The sequence below is a fragment of the Lithohypha guttulata genome (assembly GCF_036872675.1).
Source record: "Lithohypha guttulata strain CCFEE 5908 chromosome Unknown scaffold_1, whole genome shotgun sequence".
NCBI classification, from domain to species: domain Eukaryota; kingdom Fungi; phylum Ascomycota; class Eurotiomycetes; order Chaetothyriales; family Trichomeriaceae; genus Lithohypha; species Lithohypha guttulata.
Window position 1 is genome coordinate 1,592,644 of NW_027042750.1, and position 20,562 is coordinate 1,613,205.

Sequence of the window (20,562 nt, forward strand, 5' to 3'; positions counted from 1 at the left end):
CAATATTATTCCAGAGACAAAATAGATTGAGCTTCTGTACAGCTAAGAAAATTTTACTATCTACAATTCATATCTCATATCCACCGTACATGCGAGAAGTACGTCCAGTCTGATGCTGGGTAAATGGACTCCTAAATGCTTGCTCCAAACAAAAATAAAACACCTTTTAATCTTATATAACGCCTGGCGCTGATCTTATCGCTATGCATAACGAACACTTGGCCCACCAGGATATGCGGGTTGAGGTTGTTGAGGATACCATCCTCCACCTCCATACCCGCGACTTTGCATCTGTGGCGGAATGGGTGGTCCATTCCAGCCCTGGTGTCTCGATGCGCGTGGTACTTTCTTGGATGGATGTCGCTTGCGTCGACATGCTCGGATGCAACATCCTAGAATAGCGATCAGGAGTAAGGAACCAAGAACGGACGCCAATGCAATGACGAGCGTCCTGTTGTCATCTATCCAGCTCCGTACCTCTCCTCCGACAGACGTGCCGCGGCAAACCCCATTGTCACAACGACCACCACCTGCGCAGGGTGTGCCGTCCAAGAAGTTCTGCTGTACAGAGTAGCAGACATTGATGCCGAAGTCAGGACTGGCGCACGAGATTGTGCATGTCTGCGAGTTGCAAGAAAAGGTGTCGTTACCTTCCGTATAGCTTCCCATCACAGTCTTGCACTGGAGATCTCGAGATGTACATTGGCCACTAGCACAATGTAGACCATTGCCACAGTTCGTGCCGTCGGGCTGAGTCTGATCTGTCGGACAAGTTGCGTTCGAACCTGAACAGGTTTCCTGTGGATCACACTGTCCTGTCGAAGGCCTGCACACCGTATTGGCAGCTGCAAATTGGCACTGATTCGTGCAACAGCCTTCGTTGCTTGGATCACAGACTGCTCCGGCATTGAATTGGCAAGTGTTTGGGTTGCAGCATGCATTGCCAGCGCAGCCGTCTGGACCGCCACAATCACAGTCCTCGCCTTCTTCGACAATACCGTTACCACATTGATTGCCTGTGATAGTGACCACACCACGATTATCCGTAAGACAGGTGGATTGAACCGAGTTTCGACCTAGAGCACTACAAATGTTGCCGATAGAGCAGGGGGAAAATCCACGGATGCCAGATGCTGAGTATGGGTTCATCATGTACTGCGCGTTCGCATTGCAAGCCGTTGAGCTAAGTGGGCAGCATTGTGAAGCACTAACCGCGCTGCTGTCTGCACAAGCACTGCTGTCACAGTCGTGGACTGCACCAAAAGTATGGCCAGACTCGTGTGCAAAGACCTGCCATTCGTTGTTGGTTCGCGCAATGACATTTGCGCCTGTGACGGTTTGCGTTGCGCCTCCATTCCCTTGCTGATTTGTGCCACCATGATTGCAGAGCTGACCGAGCCAGGCGAGGCCAACCTCAGCACCAGTGTTGCAAGTTGTGAATAGCGACCAGTAAGCATTGGTATCACCTGCCAAGTTCCCTCTCCAGCTGGAAAAATCATTGAGTCGGTTCGTGATCGTGTAGCTGTCGGAGCATCCAACATTCCACCTTGTGGCATCTGCAGGGGTGGCTGGGCACTCAGCTGGGGACACTGTCAGATTTCGAAGACCAAGTGTGATGTTGAAGGTGGACTGGTATAGATCTGAGGCAGTATTAACAATATTAATGATGTTTTGTCGCATGGTATCGGTGGAATTGAAGGCCGCAGTATACGTGCAATCAGTAGCAACACCAACAAGGGCGACTCTTCGCGAGGAGGGACACCCGGACGTATCTCCAATAGTACTCCTCAAGTTGACACCGGCCGAGTTACCATTTCCGATAGCTCCTCCATCAATATTGGTTTGCCTCTTACCAAAGATGTTGGCAGGAGACATCTCGCCTAGTGTACTCAAACTCCTAGCGAGGATCTCCTTGTGCACGGGATGTTGTGAATCCGTGTTGAAGGTCAGTTCGTCAGCACCGCATGATTTCGATTGAGCATTTCGCTTTCTCAGCTCGGTATGTGAAAGCCTGCCAACGTCTGAGTCTCGGTATACTGCCATGTACTCGTCGTCGGCTTCTTCTAGATGAGGATCCAGAGCGTGTTTCGTCGACATGTAGGTTGATCTTAATTGGATATGATGGTGGTCTCCCATGATGGTGAATGCTCCTTCAAACAGGGGTTGTGCTCCATCTCTTCGAACATATATTCTTGACCAGCCAACGTGCCTATTTGTGCCGTCTGCCTCCACGAGATATGCCTGACCTTGGTAAACCTTGTGGTCTTCTCGGACTATCTTCTCAGCGCGCTCAGTATTGCCATCCTGATCTAAAAAGTTCACATAAGAATCATCTCCAAGGATATCGTGATTAGGCTCAAGTGTTAAGCGAACATGTTGAGTATGTCTGTGAATATCGAACGTTAAATCGAAATGTGAGAATGCATTGACTTTCTGATTGTGCGTATGTATCCGTGGCTCTTCAATAGTGGCGATAGTGTTTAGAGGATCTCTGGACTGTGAGCTTCCACGTGTTGTGACAACCAAGCATGATATGCTTGCGGCTATCGACGCCAAATTCTGAAAGAAGCGCATAGCGCTCTTCAATGAGGTGTGTTTCTTGTCGCTTTACTATAACACAAGCATGCCGCTATAGTTTCGAACGAGTGCTGAGATCAAGGCCGAGGTGCATCGAATCGTTTTACTTCGCGGGATTAGGACGTCTCGTTGTAGTTGTGAACGAATGGTTCCAAAGAAAGACTTAATGCTGAAGGACAGTAACGCAACGTAGAGCTGATGTAGGATGGCTGGCGTTGCGGCAAAGGACGGCAAAGCAGTAGCAGTAGATGACGAGTCGCCAAGGTGAATCCAAGAATAATTGAGACGAGAAGCCGGAAGGAGGAGTGGCAGAGCACCGCGTATCAGGCACTGAAAATTTACGGCAGCATAAGCGACGACGACGCCAATGGTTTGATGTCTGACTGTGAATGGTTGATCGTTTCCTACACTCCCCATCTATGCCCTATACTACATCACTGCTAAACCAATAGCGTCTAAGTCCGTAGAGGCGAAGCTCGCTTGGCACCAATTAGGCCACCTCCTACCAACGCAAGTCCGCTGATTTGAGGAGAGTTTGGTGCAGCAAAGGTGTGGTGAAAATAGAGCTCGCAGTGCTCTACTACGCCACTCCTGTACAATGATAACCTCTATGGAAATGTAGTATGCCAGATGACATTCTGCGAGTTCATGCGGTTCAGCTGCATCCATTGGTCTTCGTGATTCGGGGTCGCGTTTCGAGATTGGCGCGTGTCACTCGTGATTAGCCAAGGCATATACTGCGCGCCCTGCTGCAGTTTGAGCAAGCGCGTTTCAAGCAGTTGTCGCTGTGTGAAACGTTCCTCTCACAGATTCGACAGGGTTAGCGAAACTTGACACAAGCGCTTCCCTTGAGTATTTCCCCATACTCTTTGATTTTGTGGTGGTACTGCCAAGTCTATGTCATATATTTTTTGAGTCCTCGTAATCTGTCCTTGGCGTCTTCCAAGACGTCGTCGTTTTTGCACACTGCGAACCGGATCCAGTCCTCGGCGATATGTGTGTTCTGATCCGTGTAAAACTCGGTCGGAGGTATGGCAGCGATTCCTAACTCCATGATCATGAACCATGCCATCTTGAAATCTCGTGGTCTGTTTACGACATGGTCTGGAAATTGATAATCATCTGGCACTTTGACCTTGGCAAAATTCGCAAGAACAAAATAACCACCTGTAGCAGCAGTTAGAATAAAACATATCTATTATTAAGCTGGTCCAACACTTACCTTCAGGATCAGAATATGGGATACCGAGCTCATCAAACACTTCACAGAATCTCTTGATCTTGCCCTGCATCTCCTTGACGGAGTGATCCCAGTATCCAACTTTGTCCGCTTGCTCAAAGCCTATGGCAACAGATTCCTGCAGAGGCGAGACGCTAAGTTCTGTTAGCTTATCTCCGAGCTGATTGGGGCACTGGATTTCTGGTGCTCACCTGCTATAACAAATTCGTGTATGCGCCGCGCTCACATATTTGATCAGTCCAGGAGGCCCGCAAAGCCAGCCTACCCGCCATCCTGTAGCTGCAAAGCATTTACCACCACTGCCTACTACCATTGTCTGTTTAGCAAGCTCTTCAGACAAGGTAGCTATTCGTGTGAACGGCACGTAGTAGAGGCGATCGTAGACCTCATCGGACAGGATCAGGACATTGTGCTTAAGGCAAAGATCGCCTATCCGCTGCAATTCCTCTTTGCTGAAGACCTTGCCGACTGGGTTGTGTGGAGTGTTGATGACAATCATTTTGGTCTTCTCGTTGAATGAACTTTCCAGCACGTCCCAATCGATGGTCCAATTTGCGGCAGAAGATGTTCGTTCAGCGCCATCTTTAGGAGGGGACATCGGAACATATCGTATAACTCCACCAGGCATCTCGATATTCGAAAGGTATTGATCAAAGAATGGCTCAAAGATAATGACTTCGTCGCCTGGCTCGATGAATGCCATGAAGGCACTAAGCATGCCTTCGTTGGCGCCTGTTGTGATTGTGACTTCCGTCTCAGGATTGAGCTCTCTGCCAAAGAAAGGGCTGTAGGCATCGGCAATGGCTTTCTTCAATCTGGGTCTGCCTTTGGTAGGAGAGTATTGATTGCATTCTACACGATCGAGGGCTTGTTTTGCTGCATCGAGCACAAATTGAGGTGGGTTGTAGCCAACTGCGCAGAGTTAGCCATATATCAGTTTATTTGTTTGTGGTGACCAACTGTATACAGTCAGCTCTGTGCCAATAAAAGCAATATCGTCGCAGTTGGTCTCCTACCAGAATCCTTGCCCCATGTTCACGACAGGCTGCTTGGGTGTGGCTGCTGCTGCCTCATTGATGATGCTCCATACATCTTGCCTCTGGCCAGCCACTCTTCTTGCTGGCTTGAACTTTTCTTCAGTCATGCTGCTGCTCGTAAAGGTTCTAGTGCTCGCGGGACGAAGAATAGGGAATGGTTCGGCGATCAGAAATCGAGAAGAACTGGAGAAGATAAAAGATACGGCACGCTTCGCGGACATCAAGAACGAGTGACGAAGTGATCCACAAAGCCAGTCTTCACAAAGTCTTCACAAGCACCTGAAATGCGCTCTGAACTGCTTCGTACTGGAAGTGTTCAGTATTCAAGCCTGTCAATCGCCGAGCTCGGCCTGAACTTCGAGGAGTCAATACATGCGCAAAGTTGAACTGCGATGACGTTAGATGGGCTCTCGGGCGTCCCTTCGCTTGTGCCTCTGATTTATTGCTCAAACAGAAACGGGGATAATCATATCAAACTTTATGCGTTGCTCTTGGAAATAGGTCCATTATTGTAGTTCTTTTGTGCAGGGCAGTCAGTGGATTTCACCTTAACTTTCTTCTATTGTTAATATTATCCAGACGGTCGTCAATGCTTGGTCCGGGCTCTCTCACCACTGGAAGAGCATTTTTATCGCGAAATAGCGGACCGAAATCTTGTTTTGAGTATAGCTGCCGGCTATAAATGGGTTAAGCACTGCTTGCTCCGGCTGATTACTCAAGTGTAGCGCATTATCAAGACAACCTCGTCCATTCTATTCTCTGCACTTTGCAGATCAGCTTACCAGACCTTTCAGCAGGATGTAGGTGCGCAATGGTAGTCTGCCCGATATGCGGGAAGGTCGTCAAAGAGACTTTCATAAACCAGCACCTCGATTCTGGGTGTACTGGTGACGTTGAGAGCGAGGCTGTCGTGCCATCTTCCACAGCACCGATCTTCAGGACACCAGCACCAAAACGAGGTACCTTTTTTGCTTCCTCCCAACCTGTCTCAGCACCAACCGACACCCCCACTCAAGCCAGGAAAAGGTTCTTTGCGGATGTAGAAGATGGAAAAGCTGAAGTTCGAGAAAATGGCAGCAGCAGCACACCTGCGCTGAAGAAGAGCAAGCCAAATGGAGCGGAACGAGCAGCTCCCTTAGCAGAACGTATGAGGCCGAAAACACTCGATGAAGTCTATGGCCAAGATCTAGTCGGTCCCGATGGAGTCCTACGTGGTCTTATCGAGCAGGATCGTATACCGTCTATGATTATCTGGGGTTTGCCCGGAAATGGCAAGACCACAATCGCGCGGCTAGTTGCCCAACAAGTCAATGCACGCTTCGTCGAGATAAATAGCACTTCGTCAGGTGTTGCAGAATGCAAAAAGATTTTCGCAGAAGCAAAAGCAGAACTTTCACTGACTGGTCGCAAGACCATCATTTTCTGCGATGAAATTCACAGATTCAGCAAGAGCCAGCAGGACGTCTTCCTCGGTCCTGTAGAAGCTGGTCATGTTACTCTGATAGGCGCGACCACGGAGAACCCATCTTTCAAGGTCCAGAATGCTCTTCTCAGCCGCTGTCGAACGTTCACCTTGGCCAAATTGACAGACGCTGATGTTGCCACTATCCTCCAGCGTGCTCTCGCGAAGTCCAAAGAACTGTATAAACCGAATCTCGACCTTGTCAATGGTGCTCTCCTCGATTACCTTGCTTCATTCGCGGATGGGGACGCTCGTACAGCACTTAATTTACTAGAGTTGGCCATGGACATCTCAACGCGACCAGGTATGACGATCGATACCTTGAAGTCCTCTCTGACAAAAACTCTGGTCTACGATCGTGCGGGCGATCAACACTACGACACCATATCTGCTCTTCACAAGTCCATTCGAGGTTCCAACCCTGACGCAGCCTTATATTACCTTGCACGCATGATTCAATCAGGAGAAGATGCTCTCTACATTGCTCGACGCATGGTTGTGATGGCAAGCGAAGATATTGGGTTGGCAGATAACACCATGCTATCACTCGCTACTGCCACATATAGTGCATGCGAGAAGATTGGACTGCCGGAGTGTCGTATTAACCTCGCCCATTGTGCTGTAGCATTGAGCTTAGCTCCCAAGAGCACGAGAGCATACAGAGGCCTCAACAATGCAATGTCAGCTCTCAAGGAGCCCGGTCTAGCAGGTCTTCCCATTCCGATCCACTTGCGTAACGCGCCAACACGACTCATGAAGGAAATAGGCTATGGCAAGGAGTACAAATATAATCCGAAATATGCGGATGGCAGAGTCAAGCAAGACTATCTGCCTGATCAGCTGCTCGGACGAACGTTTCTCGAGGACAGAGATCTTGGAACGCAGATCGATCCCGATCTGTTGGAGCATGAACAGCATTCAAACTCAGAAGAGATGTTCCAAGACACTAGTGCCGAGAAGGACACCGTAATGCAAGTAGCGGAAGACAAAGTTGAGACGAAGGAGGTAGAACAAGATCCGCAGGATGGGGAGAAAGAAGCCGAGCCATCGTTGGAGGAGGAACATGCGGGACTGCCCAAGAATGAGATCCTTGAAAGCGATGGAGTAGTTAAATCGGAACAGAGCTCGGATCTGAAGCAAGCTGAACGGGAGACATCAAATGTCTTGCAAAATGATGGTCCTTCGAGCAGTCTGAGCGAGCCACCAGAGGACGATGATGACATCGCTGATACCAGCTTACCACTCAGTAGTCAAACAAAGCCACCTGAAGAGTGGGAATAGACTTGATCTCAATTGTTCATACATTTACTGTAGTTTTGCTACCATGCTTTTTCAGGTCACTGTCATCGTATCGAAGTTGCTTATCATCTGTATTAGGTTTTACTTGCCAAATCTAGGCCTGAACTGGCCAATAACCGGAGAGGCTCGTGGTGCTCGATAACTCGGATTACATGACAAGACTCAGTGTGTTTGCCTGAGGCAGAAACTATTCCTAAACAGCTTCTTATTGGCTTGATCTGTCTGGTCCAGGGCTCGATGCGTTAGGCAAGTTTCATGAGGTCCCCCAATATCCGCCTCCTCGATGGCCTCCGTGTACTCCTTGCTTTCAACTTTCATTAGCAGGACGTACGCCGCTGATCAAGAATCGTAATGTTCATTGATCAGATCATGTACCTGTAGCCCTTCTGGAGTCGTCTCGCAGCCGCGACATCCAATCCTTCCATCTCAGCAGTCTTTTTCAGCCTCTCGACATCTCCCTCAGTCAATTTGGAGTCCTCACTCTCCATACGGTCCATACGCTTGTTCTCTCTCATCAACAGGATTCTCAACAGGGTGGCCATCACAAATCCCAGCACCTGAAGGCCGATGCATATGCCTAGTGCAGGTCTATAGTGCGGAGCATCCTTGGGTCGGTAGGTAAAGGCCGTCCATACACTGGCCGAATTTCCCACTGAATTTACAAAGGCCAACGCGGCCGCTCTTTTTGCTGTAGGCCGAGGTATTGCGCCGGCGATCCATGAGTAGATGGTGCCGTTCTGAGCGAAGACGAACATGAAGAGAAAGATGGCGAAGTATTTGCTGGCGAAGGAGTTTGTGAACATGAAGACCAGAAAGCCGATGATTGTGATGGGAATGGGGTAGATGAAGAACCTGTTGATGTCAGTATTGGTTTCAGGAAGGAAGGAGATGAATGGTTGACTTACCAGTACCGAGTGCCGAACCTGTCACTCAGACTGCCATGGGCATATGTGTAAAATGTCATGAAGATGTACGGTGGTGCCACAAGCAGCAAGCTGATGGTATGGTTATAGCCCAGAGTTGCTGTCAGTGTAGGGAAGTAGTTCTGGAATCCAGCAGCACCTGTCACGCTGAGGTAGGCGAGAGCTAAGATGTAGACCTTGATGTCTGTAAAGGCCATTTTCAGACCCTTGAGCTGAGATGTAAGCCCCGGCTCATCGATGTCAGCCTCAGCGGCATCGATAGCAAGACGACGATTGGCCACATGCTTCATCTCTGGGCTCAGCAGCTTCCATGTGTGGGGAAAGTCAGGTAACACGAAGCAGACGATCAGTCCTAGCGCCACAGTTATGGTGCCCTCCACGATATAGAGCCTGTGATAAGTCAGCCTTTGCTGGAAAGATTTTTACCCAAGACAGGTCACTTACCACTGCCAAGCGTCCATACCCCGTTTGCCAGCAAGTCCTTTGAGGATGCCAGCAGCAATAAGATTACCAAAAGCACCAGAGATCAAGCTGCCCGAATAGAAGATACTCATTCTCAAGTTCAGTTCGGTCTTGGTGTACCATTTTGAAAGGTAGAAAAGAACACCAGCGAAGAAGGGTGCTTCGACCAAGCCGAGCACGAATCTGCAGGCATAGATGCCACCTGGTGTGGTCACTTGCGAAGTGAGAGCTGATACCAGCCCCCATGCTGTAGTAAAGAAACCGATGTAGAGTGATGGTCTTCCCAAATGGTTGAGCAGCAAATTTGACGGAACCTGCGCGAGGATATAAGCGACGAAGAGGATTGAAAGTCCTAGCTGGTACTGCTTCGCACTGAGACCGAGATCTTTCTCAAGTCCTTGAAGACGGGCGGCGGCATAGTTGTTCCTGTCGATATAGTTCATGAGGTAGATCATGATGACAAGGGGCATAACAGTTGTGTCGATACGACGTTTCAGCTTCTTCTCGATAATCTGTATGGGGATTAGCACGACGGTTCCTCACACGAATCCTTCAAGCATCAACACACCTTTTCCTCCTCCGTGAGTTCCCCGATATGAGTAGCCTCGTCGTGAGTTACCGCTGCCTTCTCGCCCATAAGGTCGTGATCTGCAACGATTGCATTTTTGACGAAGTCGGCGTTATATGGGTTTACTGCCATGGTGGAATAGTAAATATAGAACTTGTTTTAGACAGCCGACATCAACGCAGAAGCAACAGGTACAAGACAAGGGACAAACTGAGGTTGAACAGACTGCGAACAGACAACTCGAGCTGCACTTGTATGAACTGATCTTCAGCAAGACAAGCAAAAGTCAAGAGAATCTTAACGCTTCTTGTATTGAATTGGCATGCCGCTAGAACCACAGGAAGAAAGGTGAAGTGCTTGATTATACCTTAGAGCTAAGCTCAAAGAGTATAGATCTCCATGCTTTTTGTGGGGTTGTGATGAGCGCGACTTTCCATTTTGCCAATGATCCACGTCTTTGTGGGGAAAACAGCTCCAGGATATCCAGACCGGCAGATGATGTGGAGGTCATGAAGAAGGTCGAGACCATAATATGATATGACAAACACGGACGCGAGCGGACAGAGGCCGACACGGACTTCGATCAGGACTTCACAACGAAAATGAAGGAAGGCTGGCCTTGGTCTTGTAATGAGTTGCAAGAGTCCATCGTAAACGTTCTACCGGGCGTCCTCCCAAGAAGCATATTCGAGGCCACGTTCAGTCATACATAGCGCACCGATATGACGATCTGATGCAGTGAAGGTAATGGGTATCTGGTAGGCTTTTCACCAGCGAGACAATTTTCACATGAAGGGCCCCTGGTGTTGAACGCAAGTGAGCGTGCATGGCTCTGTTCTGGCACAGAACGTAATACACTCCACCCCAGGAGTACACCCTGGGTGGACTTCGCAAAAAACACGATATGAACTGGTCATATTGCCTCTTTCGGACGTGTCGATGGTGTACTAGATTGGGAGCAAGCCCCAAAGTTGGCACTTCCGGATCACAAAGTTCGACACCAAGCCGACGGGTCGGATAATAGGCAATCGTATGGTTCGGAGAGTCAGCCCAAACTATCCTGTGTTCAGGCAACGTGATCCAGTCCATATTTGCCTATGATTGGTAAGGTGGCCACCCTGCCATCTGATCAACATCAGGATCTCGCGCTACGCTTGGCCTTGTCAGCAGACACGAACGTGTCTTGATCAGAAGCAGCGACTGCTCCCATACACACCCTCACGCCAATATACCCGGACGCTTTTTGGACTGGCACATGGCGAAGTGCCAAGTTCTAGTCATGCAGATGGCTCAGTAGAATCATCACTGCTCAACTGGAGCTGTTACCTTGCGATCCCATGTGATTGGGCACTGGACCTGACCGAAGCATCGACATAAGTTGCACCCATGATGCTGTGGGTCTAAGCGTGCAGCCTTGTTGAATTACCCACAGGTGTAATTTAGATCAATCGGGCCATGTTGTCACATAGCTATGGATATAGCCATACTAGTTTAACAGTAGTTTTGAAAGTGAGATCAAAAGGCTCGATTTGAAGACAACAAAGCGTCTGGTCGTGTTACACTGGTAGTAGACGTGTCAGACCCAGACACGGCCAGTTGTCACAGTTTGAAATTAGCTTAAAATTGGACCCCTATCCTGATCCGCCGCAGACCAACAGTTTGCAAGAACTGAGCCCAGAAGCCACGTTTCTGCGCCCGAAAGTTGGCAAGCGCGTGGAAGCGGGCATCACGATGCAGCCAAACGAGGCCACATCTTCACAACTCATTGTTACAAGGTGTTTGCCGACCAAGACCTATGATTTAGTGTTCACGAAGTGTGCAGTAATCCTAAAAATGACATGAACGCCCTAATATACGAAGACTCTCCCCTTGCGGAATTGCTGGAACTCGAAGGGGAAGCAGTCCCGACCGAAATTGCCCAAGAAGAGACACCGCCGTCTTTTGCTCCTCGAAGTCCGCCTAATCTACAGGACAGGCTGCGAACAATAAGGCGAAGCGCTACTTCGATCCAACCTACGTCAAGCGAACAAATACTCGAGCAATTCCGGTACCTAATCGTCGCATCTCATCTATTATCGGACGATGCACCTTCACGACCAGTTGGAAATGAATCGAGAGGACGGGATAGGAGTTTGGTGTACGGCGCAGCAACGACTGTCGCACTCTCTTTCATAACAGCATGGGGTTTACATTGGCTGAGGACACGAGGGGACACAATCAGAGCTTTGTCGAAAGTCGAGCTCGCCCTATACTGCACGATATCTTTCTGTTTAGGAGTCGCCGTCCTGCTTTTTGTCAGACACCAATATTCCAAATATGTTCAGAAAACTGCCGCTGCAAGTCTAACGCGTCTAGTTAACGACTCTCATTCATTCGATGTGACAGCTGGGAAGACGCTGAGGTTTATCCAAGAGATCGAGCTCGTGGCTCGTGGCTACGACATTGCGAGCACTCCTCTCCCGCCCATCAGTCGTCTAGAAGATAGGAAAGCTATAAGACGATGCCAAAAGCTACGAACTGAACTGGCTGAAACCTTGAACCTGTTGATCACACTGTACGTCGAGAGCCACAACATTCTACAATCCTTTGTTGTTCCTCAGGATTTACAACGATACCACGATATCTACGAGATTTCCCTAGCTGAATATTCAGACGCGATTCGTGTTGCGAATGAGTCGTCCCAAGAAGCAAGCACATTGCTTAAAGAGTTAAGATTTGCGTCACGATTACATGCAGTTGCAAGGAAGGTGTTTCTATGTGACCTGCTCGCGCTCAGAACTACCCATGGTTGGCACCGTGTGCGACAATGGAGGTCTGTGCAAATGATTTTACGAGAGATCGAGGCGGAAACATTCTGTAGACAGCAAAGCCTTGAGTCTCACGTGCACGAGGAAGAATTCGGTGTCACTGCGGACTTACAGCAGAGGAGGAACCTGTCCGAATCCATGAGTGCCAGCCCTATGTTTCAGTCACCTCGTTCAAAACAATTCAAGCTGCAAATGCGTCGTTTCGAGGATGTCGCACAAGGTGTTCGAGCTTTGAATGCTAAAATTCATGTCTTCAATGAAGAGCTGTCTGGGCTCGAGTCTGCTAACACAGACGAAGCGGTCCTGGCATCGGCGCTGACTAAGCACTACGAAGCACTAGGTACCGATATCAGAGCTCTGCAAACAGATTGGGACAGAGGCAAATCCTCCCTGCTTCTGAATATCTCAACCGACTACCGATTACGACCTGGAAGCCTCAGTCCGCATACCCCAGTCTCACCCAGCCCTGGCCAGGGCGGCTTCACCATCGTGGACGCCGGCACACCCGCAGACGCCCTGCGACACCTAAATGGTGACGATAGATCATCCAGATCATCAGACGCGACTCTCTACGACGAGGAAGTCTTCGAGGCAATCTCCAAACCAACACCAAGAAAACGCATGTCCATGGCTGGTATGACCCGAGACGAGAAAATCGCAAAACTGAACGAGGAAAGGCGCAAGCGCGCCACGATACAAGAGCAATCCGATACCACAACGAACATGCTCAGAGAATTACAGATCGTCCTCAAACATCGCCCACACACAAGATCTCCGAGCACCCCGACTACACCACTCGCCTCGCGGATAGTGTCTTTGTGATGACAATGCTTGCGGCCACACCTCATGGTTTGGAAAGAAGCCTCTGTGTTTGATGAGCTAGCGACGGCGTTTCCAGGGTCTTTTTCTTTAGATGACATGTTACATATCAAAACGTGCAACGAATCTCTCTGTGGGAAGATTGATGATTTGGGAGGGAGCAGGAACAGCGCCACGACAATGATGAGCGGATGATCGTGGGTATATAGAATTTGATGGACTGTATCAATATATTTACGAACTTACAGACTCTGGTCACACAGAGAGCGTGATGGCAATTCCAAGTACGTAGTAAAAACCATGCGACTCAGGACTTTTCTCGGCCAACCTTCTCCCGACCTCGACCTCCGGTCTCGTCTTTCAAGATTTACACAACACGACCCTTGTTCTGTTTGACGTCCTTGACATTCATATCCTTCCATACGAGAATCGCCACAAACGCCACAGCCCAGGTCGAGACAGCAGCAATCAACAACAGTCGCCAAGTATCTCCGTAGGATCGTTGAATTGCCGATCGGGTAGGTGAGCCCACCTCATAGGACAATTGTTGAGTTATATCGGCATATATCATGACAAGACTTTCCTGGGCTTCAGGAGGAAGATACAAAGCAAGTTTCTTCGGCATCATGGCTTGCCAGATGGCAGAAGAGATTGTGTAACCAACAGCACTGCCAATGTAGGCGAAAAGATTGAGCAGAGCAATAGCGATAGCGAAGTATTGTTGTGCAGAAGCAGCGGCCAGAATGCTAATCTCCAATGTAAGCATTAAGATGCCAAATCCGAAGTTGACAAAGAGGTAGCTCATCGCGATGCAGCCCACGTGTTGATCGGGTTGTCGGAAGTGTATCATCAATCCTGTACCAAGGACTATGATTGGGAAACCAAAGTATAGACTGACAGGTTTATATCGTCCGGTAACCGAAATTATTGACCCAGCGACAATGTTCATACCGATCTGTGCAATGATACCTCCTTGTACGAGGTAACTTGCCCGGGTCACAGAGAGATTGTTGACAACCTGGAGGAAAGAGCTAAGATATGCATTCCAACAGGCAGTGCTTGCGAATAGTACAAATGCAGTCATACAAGTGCCCAGGACTGTACGATCTCGGAGTAGAGCCCAAGGTATAAGGCAAACCCGAGCGAAGAATCTCTCCCACAGTATGAATCCTCCAACCAGGATTATCCCAAAAACAAGGAAACAGACGATGAGAGCAGATCTCCAACCTTTTGCTTGCTGCGTATAGAGGCTGAATGGGAGAAGGAAGAAGGCGAAGCCAGCACAGATGAGCAGTAGTCCGATAACGTCGAATTCGTGTATGTAGTACATGGCAGATTCCCATGGCGACCTCTTCCTTTGACCCTGGCTTGTCATGATACCTTTCTTCTTAGCCTTCATATATTGAAGCATAAAAAGTCCGAACAAAGGCAGAGTAACGCTAGGAAGGAGAATGCTTTCCATTCCAAAGGCCCAGCGCCAGCCTGCCCCGTTCAGAAAAGATGTCGAGATAGGACCCGCAATCCACGACGTGATCAGATATGGGGAGTTGCACAGGGCTTGCACAAGACCTCGATGGCGCAACGAAGTTGTGTCTGCAATGAAAACGCTCAAGATGTAGCCGATACCGTTGATGCCGATGGTATAGAAGACTTGTGATGCGGCATATGCCTCAACATTGTTGCAAGTAGCCGACATGATCAGACCAATTGTACAGGACGATGCACACAACAAAAATCCATGAGGACGGCCAAAGATGTCTAGAATTTTGGCAACGCCGAGGTTGGTTACGCCACCGATCACTTGACTCAGGATTCCAGTGGTAGGAATCAGAGAATGTTCAGCAAAGGCAGAAGTGACATAAGGAACCAAGGCTCCGGTGATTCCCGTGATGATTCCTTGACAGAAATAAACGAGCCAGATACCGATGTAAGCTACAATCAATGTGGTTTTTGTCCAGCTGATTGTGACGGCCTCAGCCTTTTGAACGCCGGCCTGAAAATTGGTGTCGATAGAATCGTTATTAGGTGCGTTGCCGTGGATTTTGTCCACGTTGTGGTTGGAGCCAGGCTCCACGTCGTTTTCTGTAAAGTGTACTTCCCTGAATTCTTTCGCCTGGGTATGGTTGATAAGCACCGGAGACTGATTGGAGGCAATGCTCATATTTGGATGCTGTCCTAAAGTTGCCTTGGCTCCCTCTCTTTCTGGTTTCTTCTAGTGACGGTGGTCACCTCTGGTATATCGGTAATCTGTTTGACGTGGGGAAGAGAAGGGAAAGGAGTGGAGGGAGCTAGAGGAGTGCACAGAAGAAATGAAGGGGGGGAAGGGGAGATATAAAAACTTGGGAGAGACCATTGTTGGTCTTCCTCCACATAATCAATCTAGGGTAGTTAGCGCCGCTCTGAGCAAGTTGAGCAAGTTTTGGACATTGGCCTGTGGAATGATAGATACATGGAGAGGTTTCGACTGGTCTGTTGTGAATGACTATGCCACCGAGAGAAGAACTGACAACGAGATCATGAAGGCATACAAGTCTCGGATGACAGCCTCGCACCCATTTCAACGACGAGCTATGACTTCCTACCGTGTCTTGCTAAGCTGGGATATATGGGAGGAAGTTACAAGTAATTGATGTTTTCAACATTTCAACGAGCACGTGACCGCTGGTATAGTTTATGCCTTCACTCTTCGCGAACACAACGGTGCGAACCGCAGAACCTACAAGAGCACAGTGAACCTAACAAAGTGTTTCTCGCACTATCATGTTCAACTCATGAGCGAAGGTAAGTTCTTACACTCCAGGGACACGTCAATTATTTTGGCAAAAAGTCGATATTGGCTCTGGGGAGTTCAGAACCTCTGGTCTCACACAGAAGCTGGTCTCTTTGCGATGTATCTGCAAGTGGCACACGGTCCGTCTGAACTTGCATCGTTTATCTAGTGTAGATGGATCACCCGACTGTCCTGAACCGCCACGGATGGAAATTGACCAATTGTCTCCGCAATTCCAGTTAGCATCACAGGTTGAGCACATTATTCCTTCCGCAGGTTGAGCATGTTATTTGGCGCTAACGTACATGCAGTGGCTACAAAGGTAGTCGCCAGCCTTCAAGAGGCATAGCACGCAACTGGTACGGCCAGGAACATCTTCGTCTATGTTCATTAGACGAGGCCCATGCTGCAAAAAGGTGATTGTGCGAACCACAGACTCGACTGGCAAGCCGAGATGCACAACAAAGCCTTACAAAGACACCTCCAGCTGAGGATTTCCCCTGTGATGTCTCGTATTAGTAGTTAGTAGCGTGCAGACAGCCTGTACCGTTGTTCTGTGGTACCTTACAGTCTCTTCGTTAATTGGTAAGTGGTGGTTCGTAGACAATACAGGGAAGCTGTGTGTACCACTTAGCACGACCGCTGAAGTTCTTTCTTAATTGTTCAATGGATGCCGACTCGAGATAGGAATCAAGTGCGGGTTCTTTATCATTCCTTTTACTTTGACTAATCTTGTGTAAACTGAGATGCTCACCAAAGTTTGCAACAGGAGGACGCCAATGTGCACGTCAAGGTGTTGTGTAAGTGTGGTGTTTTTGAAGAGCGGGTCCGTCTGGGAAGTAATTTGTGCGAAAGTGGAGTACGTGCCGCACCAGCCATGGGCGTCCTCCCCAAAATGCGTCAAGCTTAAATCTGTAAAAAGAGGTCGTGCCTTAATGCTTGTCTTTGCACACAGTACATGCTCGTTTTGGTGCCCGCGGGCGAGCCTAAAAGTGTTTCTTACACAATCCTGACCTCGCAGATTTCCGAAAGCAGACTTGGAACATGACCCTAACGTTTTCACACCACAAGGTCATGTCGTTGACTTGAACCCTGTTGCGTAGCTGAAGCTCGTTATCGACCTGTGGTCGGAGCCTTTCATGTGCATATGCTTTTCCGTATCTCTGCTTTTCCATTCATGCTCAGATGTATCCAGTACTGCCAAATCCTCCTATCCCACGTACGCTCGTCTCCAGCTCTTCAACTTCGATGACTTCTGGTGTAATGATCCTCTCTAATATCAGCTGAGCTATTCGATCTCCCTTTTTTACCTCATAGTCAACGTCGCTGAAGTTGAATAACAGCACCTTCACCTCACCACGATAATCCGCGTCGATGACTCCAGCACCCGTGTGAAGTCCATGGCGTGAAGCAAGACCAGAACGTGGCGCGACTCGACCGTACGTTCCTGCTGGTACCGAGATGGCAATTTTGAGGTCTATCAGGCTTTGACCCCTTGCTGGAATCGTCATCGAAATAGCCGAGTAGAGATCGTATCCTGCAGCGTCTGCGCTCCCACGTGTAGGAGACGTCGCATCGGCTGAGAGCTTTTTGATCAATAGGGGTGGTATGGCTGGGATATTCTGTGGTACAATGGGGGGCATCTCGGTAGTCAAAGACGTTGTTGCAACAGGAGTCGGCGTTGCTTCGTTCATTGCTGGTGTGGTTTCAGCTTTGATTCGCTTGGGTAGTGGTGAGGCTGGTAGACTCGGTGGTTGATGATGAGGAGTCTCGCTTCCCTCAGTCAGATCAATGGAAGCCATCGCTGTTACCGTACAAAGTTGACCTCATGTCTTTGAGAGACAAACGAAGACGCGCAGGAGCGCGTTCGAGCCTGCCCCACATATTTCTTGGCGCGTTTCCTATCTTCCAGGCAAGCCGCTTGCTTGAGAAGGGAGTTACACTGCTGGTGGTAACAAAAATGTTGTGTAGACTTCCTCTATCATGAGTTGCTGCAGACAACCAACAGAACACCGGCTAGCATTGACCTTCGTGAAGGATCCTCAGCAATCATGGTGAAGAAAGTCTGGCGACCTGAAAAGAAGCCGAGGTTCTCGAGATGAGCTCGAGATGCATTCAGTAGAACCATTACCCGGTATTCGAGGTTCAAGGATTTTCTCATGTTCTGCTTCAGAACCAGGTATTTCATGCGTTGAGGTTCGCTAGTCCTGACTCTTTTCTCTACGTGTACACGCTCGCTGCTGGAGTACCATATTGCAGGCAAACCATGGCTGGTCCAGTACGCCAACCGATAGACCTCCCAGCGCTGGAGAAGTACATTGACCAACATGTCCCTGAAATCAAGACCCCATTAGATCTGAAGCAGGTAAAGCATTGGACACATTATAGCATACGGCCATACTCACAGACTACAGTTCGGCTTCGGTCAAAGCAATCCCACGTAAGCGCATCCACGATACCCACACCCCATCCTTCGAAGCTGATCAGACGCGTAGATATCAAGTCACAGCCGCGAATGGGAATCGCTATGTGATGCGAAAGAAGCCGCCGGGCAAGATATTGTCCAGCACTGCGCATCGAGTCGATCGGGAGTACAGAATAATTCATGCCCTTGAACATACGCCAGTCCCCGTACCGAAGACCTACCATCTATGTCTCGATGCAAAAGTAGTTGGCACGGAATGGTACGTGATGGAGTTCATAAATGGAAGATTCATCACGGACCCGGATATACCGAATGTCTCTCCAGAAGATAGAACTGAGATGTGGCACGACGCGGTCCGAACGCTCGCTAAATTCCACAACGTCAATTACAACGACGTCGGTTTGCGCGACTATGGTAAGCATTTCGGGTTCTACGATCGTCAGATCAAGACGTTTGGAACACTGTCCAGGGCACAGGCAGCTGCTGTGGATGTAGACACGAAAGAACCTGTTGGTGATTTGCCTCATTTTCAAGAATTCTGTGACTTCTTTAGTGATAAGTCCAAACAACCTAAGGATCGGTCAACCTTAATTGTGAGTATTCTCTGTGCGGTACCAGAGACGGACCGATGCTCTTAACGATTCGAGCTAATTTCCGTCAGCATGGTGATTTCAAAATCGACAATGTCGTGTTCCATCCTACACTACCCAAGGTCGTCGCGATACTTGACTGGGAGATGTCGACGATAGGACATCCTCTGAGCGACTTTGTGAATCTTGTCGGCCCCTATACATGGTCGATGGGAGAGGCCAAATTACAGGGCGGCACAGGGACCACACGCGCGAGGCCGGAATTCGAACCTGGTGCAACACCAGGGCTTCCGAGATTAGAGCAGTTGGTCGAGTGGTACAAAGAGGAAACAGGTTATGATCTTGCGCAAGATCTGACCTGGGGAAGTGCATTTTCTGGTTTTCGCGGAGCTATCATTATGCAAGGCATAGCAGCGAGATATGCTCAACGGCAGGCAAGCTCCAGCAAGGCGATGGAGTACGGCAGCCAGATGCGACCGTATGCTATATGGGCATGGTCATGCGTTGAAAGTATTAAAAATAGCACGAGCAAGTCAAAGCTGTAATGGCAAGCAATTTACAGCTGCTCTAAAATTCAAGGTTGAATTGCACACTTTGCCGATGATGTTGTCGCACTAGGCGTTTCGTGCCAACCACAGAGTACGAGAACGAAGCCCTGATGGTTCTATGGCATGCGAGACTCGCAAGTGACGGTCCACGGACTCGACTATACGAAACACTGCTACACAGCCACAGCGACGCGTTCCAGCTCAGGGAACATTGTGTAGGCGTTGCTATGCACGTAGGGGAATACCCCCAATCAGTGGTAGAAAACGAACTTTTTGGATGCACTGACAAGCTTAGTACATTACTGTTCCTGGTCAATACGTAACACGTACTACAGTAGTGGATGTGGGCACTGTCGCAAAATGCTCTTCTGGAAGAGCCAAAGTTTGGGGTTCAGAGGCACTTTCGAATGATCTGCGTATACCTCGCTTTTAAGACGGAGCTGACATTTCCAGGTAGCGTACATGGTAAATCCGAGCCGGGGGCACCGCTCACCTTTGCTTGCCTCTTCTCTCAATTCTGAGTCACACGATGAACCTGCGATCCACAGTGTTGCGTATACGTAACGCAAGTACGAGCATTTTCGCCAAAGAAGATAACAGGTACTGCAGAATACTGATATTGGTCTCTTTGAATTTGCCCGAGCTGATCCGTCTATATCGCGCAAGAGAGTTGCCGCCCAGGACCAGTGAAGCACTCATAGCCAGGGGTCTTGTTACGCAGATCTCAGCACAGTGGTATGTCCATGGAGCTATGGAAATGCAACAACGTGGCAGTAGCACTCCACACCCTAACTGGTCCTATGCTGCGACACGGTCACACTCAAGTAGGGCTCACTCAAGCTTGGCTCAGAACCCAGTCAAGGACTTTTGTGGGAGCGAGATTCGCAAATACAGTAGAGAATGAGCACTGGATTGGTTTGTACCTTATGTTGATCACTCCAATGTTGTAGAGGCTAAACTGCACCAGTTGTGGGGTTGACTACCAAATCGGGCTATAGCCCAAGAGTCATCCTAATTGAGCAAATGGTGTACTCC

General features: G+C 49.0%; 7 protein-coding genes across 7 annotated transcripts; 3 read left to right on the forward strand and 4 right to left on the reverse strand.

Moving 5' to 3' along the window:
* Positions 1-201: 201 nt before the first annotated feature.
* On the reverse strand, positions 202-2,574 carry LTR64_000581 (uncharacterized protein; the record flags this gene model as incomplete). The annotated part of the gene is made up of 1 exon (XM_064894965.1): positions 202-2,574. The coding sequence occupies one exon, from the start codon at positions 2,572-2,574 to the stop codon at positions 202-204; it is 2,373 nt and encodes a 790-aa protein (XP_064757652.1).
* Positions 2,575-3,472: 898 nt separating this feature from the next.
* On the reverse strand, positions 3,473-4,961 carry BNA3 (arylformamidase; the record flags this gene model as incomplete). The annotated part of the gene is made up of 5 exons (XM_064894966.1): positions 3,473-3,744; positions 3,800-3,951; positions 4,009-4,729; positions 4,778-4,829; positions 4,857-4,961. 5 exons carry the CDS (start codon positions 4,959-4,961, stop codon positions 3,473-3,475), a joined length of 1,302 nt encoding a protein of 433 aa, XP_064757653.1.
* Positions 4,962-5,665: 704 nt separating this feature from the next.
* Positions 5,666-7,597, forward strand: MGS1 (DNA-dependent ATPase mgs1; the record flags this gene model as incomplete). The annotated part of the gene is made up of 2 exons (XM_064894967.1): positions 5,666-5,813; positions 5,847-7,597. 2 exons carry the CDS (start codon positions 5,666-5,668, stop codon positions 7,595-7,597), a joined length of 1,899 nt encoding a protein of 632 aa, XP_064757654.1.
* Positions 7,598-7,977: 380 nt separating this feature from the next.
* LTR64_000584 (uncharacterized protein) lies at positions 7,978-9,700 on the reverse strand (the record flags this gene model as incomplete). Its single annotated transcript, XM_064894968.1, has 4 exons — positions 7,978-8,467; positions 8,521-8,928; positions 8,983-9,512; positions 9,569-9,700. The coding sequence occupies 4 exons, from the start codon at positions 9,698-9,700 to the stop codon at positions 7,978-7,980; spliced, it is 1,560 nt and encodes a 519-aa protein (XP_064757655.1).
* Positions 9,701-11,406: 1,706 nt separating this feature from the next.
* LTR64_000585 (uncharacterized protein) lies at positions 11,407-13,197 on the forward strand (the record flags this gene model as incomplete). The annotated part of the gene is made up of 1 exon (XM_064894969.1): positions 11,407-13,197. The coding sequence occupies one exon, from the start codon at positions 11,407-11,409 to the stop codon at positions 13,195-13,197; it is 1,791 nt and encodes a 596-aa protein (XP_064757656.1).
* Positions 13,198-13,561: 364 nt separating this feature from the next.
* Positions 13,562-15,355, reverse strand: LTR64_000586 (uncharacterized protein; the record flags this gene model as incomplete). Its single annotated transcript, XM_064894970.1, has 2 exons — positions 13,562-14,212; positions 14,333-15,355. The coding sequence occupies 2 exons, from the start codon at positions 15,353-15,355 to the stop codon at positions 13,562-13,564; spliced, it is 1,674 nt and encodes a 557-aa protein (XP_064757657.1).
* Positions 15,356-18,230: 2,875 nt separating this feature from the next.
* LTR64_000587 (uncharacterized protein) lies at positions 18,231-19,524 on the forward strand (the record flags this gene model as incomplete). Its single annotated transcript, XM_064894971.1, has 4 exons — positions 18,231-18,329; positions 18,379-18,404; positions 18,460-18,982; positions 19,051-19,524. The coding sequence occupies 4 exons, from the start codon at positions 18,231-18,233 to the stop codon at positions 19,522-19,524; spliced, it is 1,122 nt and encodes a 373-aa protein (XP_064757658.1).
* Positions 19,525-20,562: the final 1,038 nt, after the last annotated feature.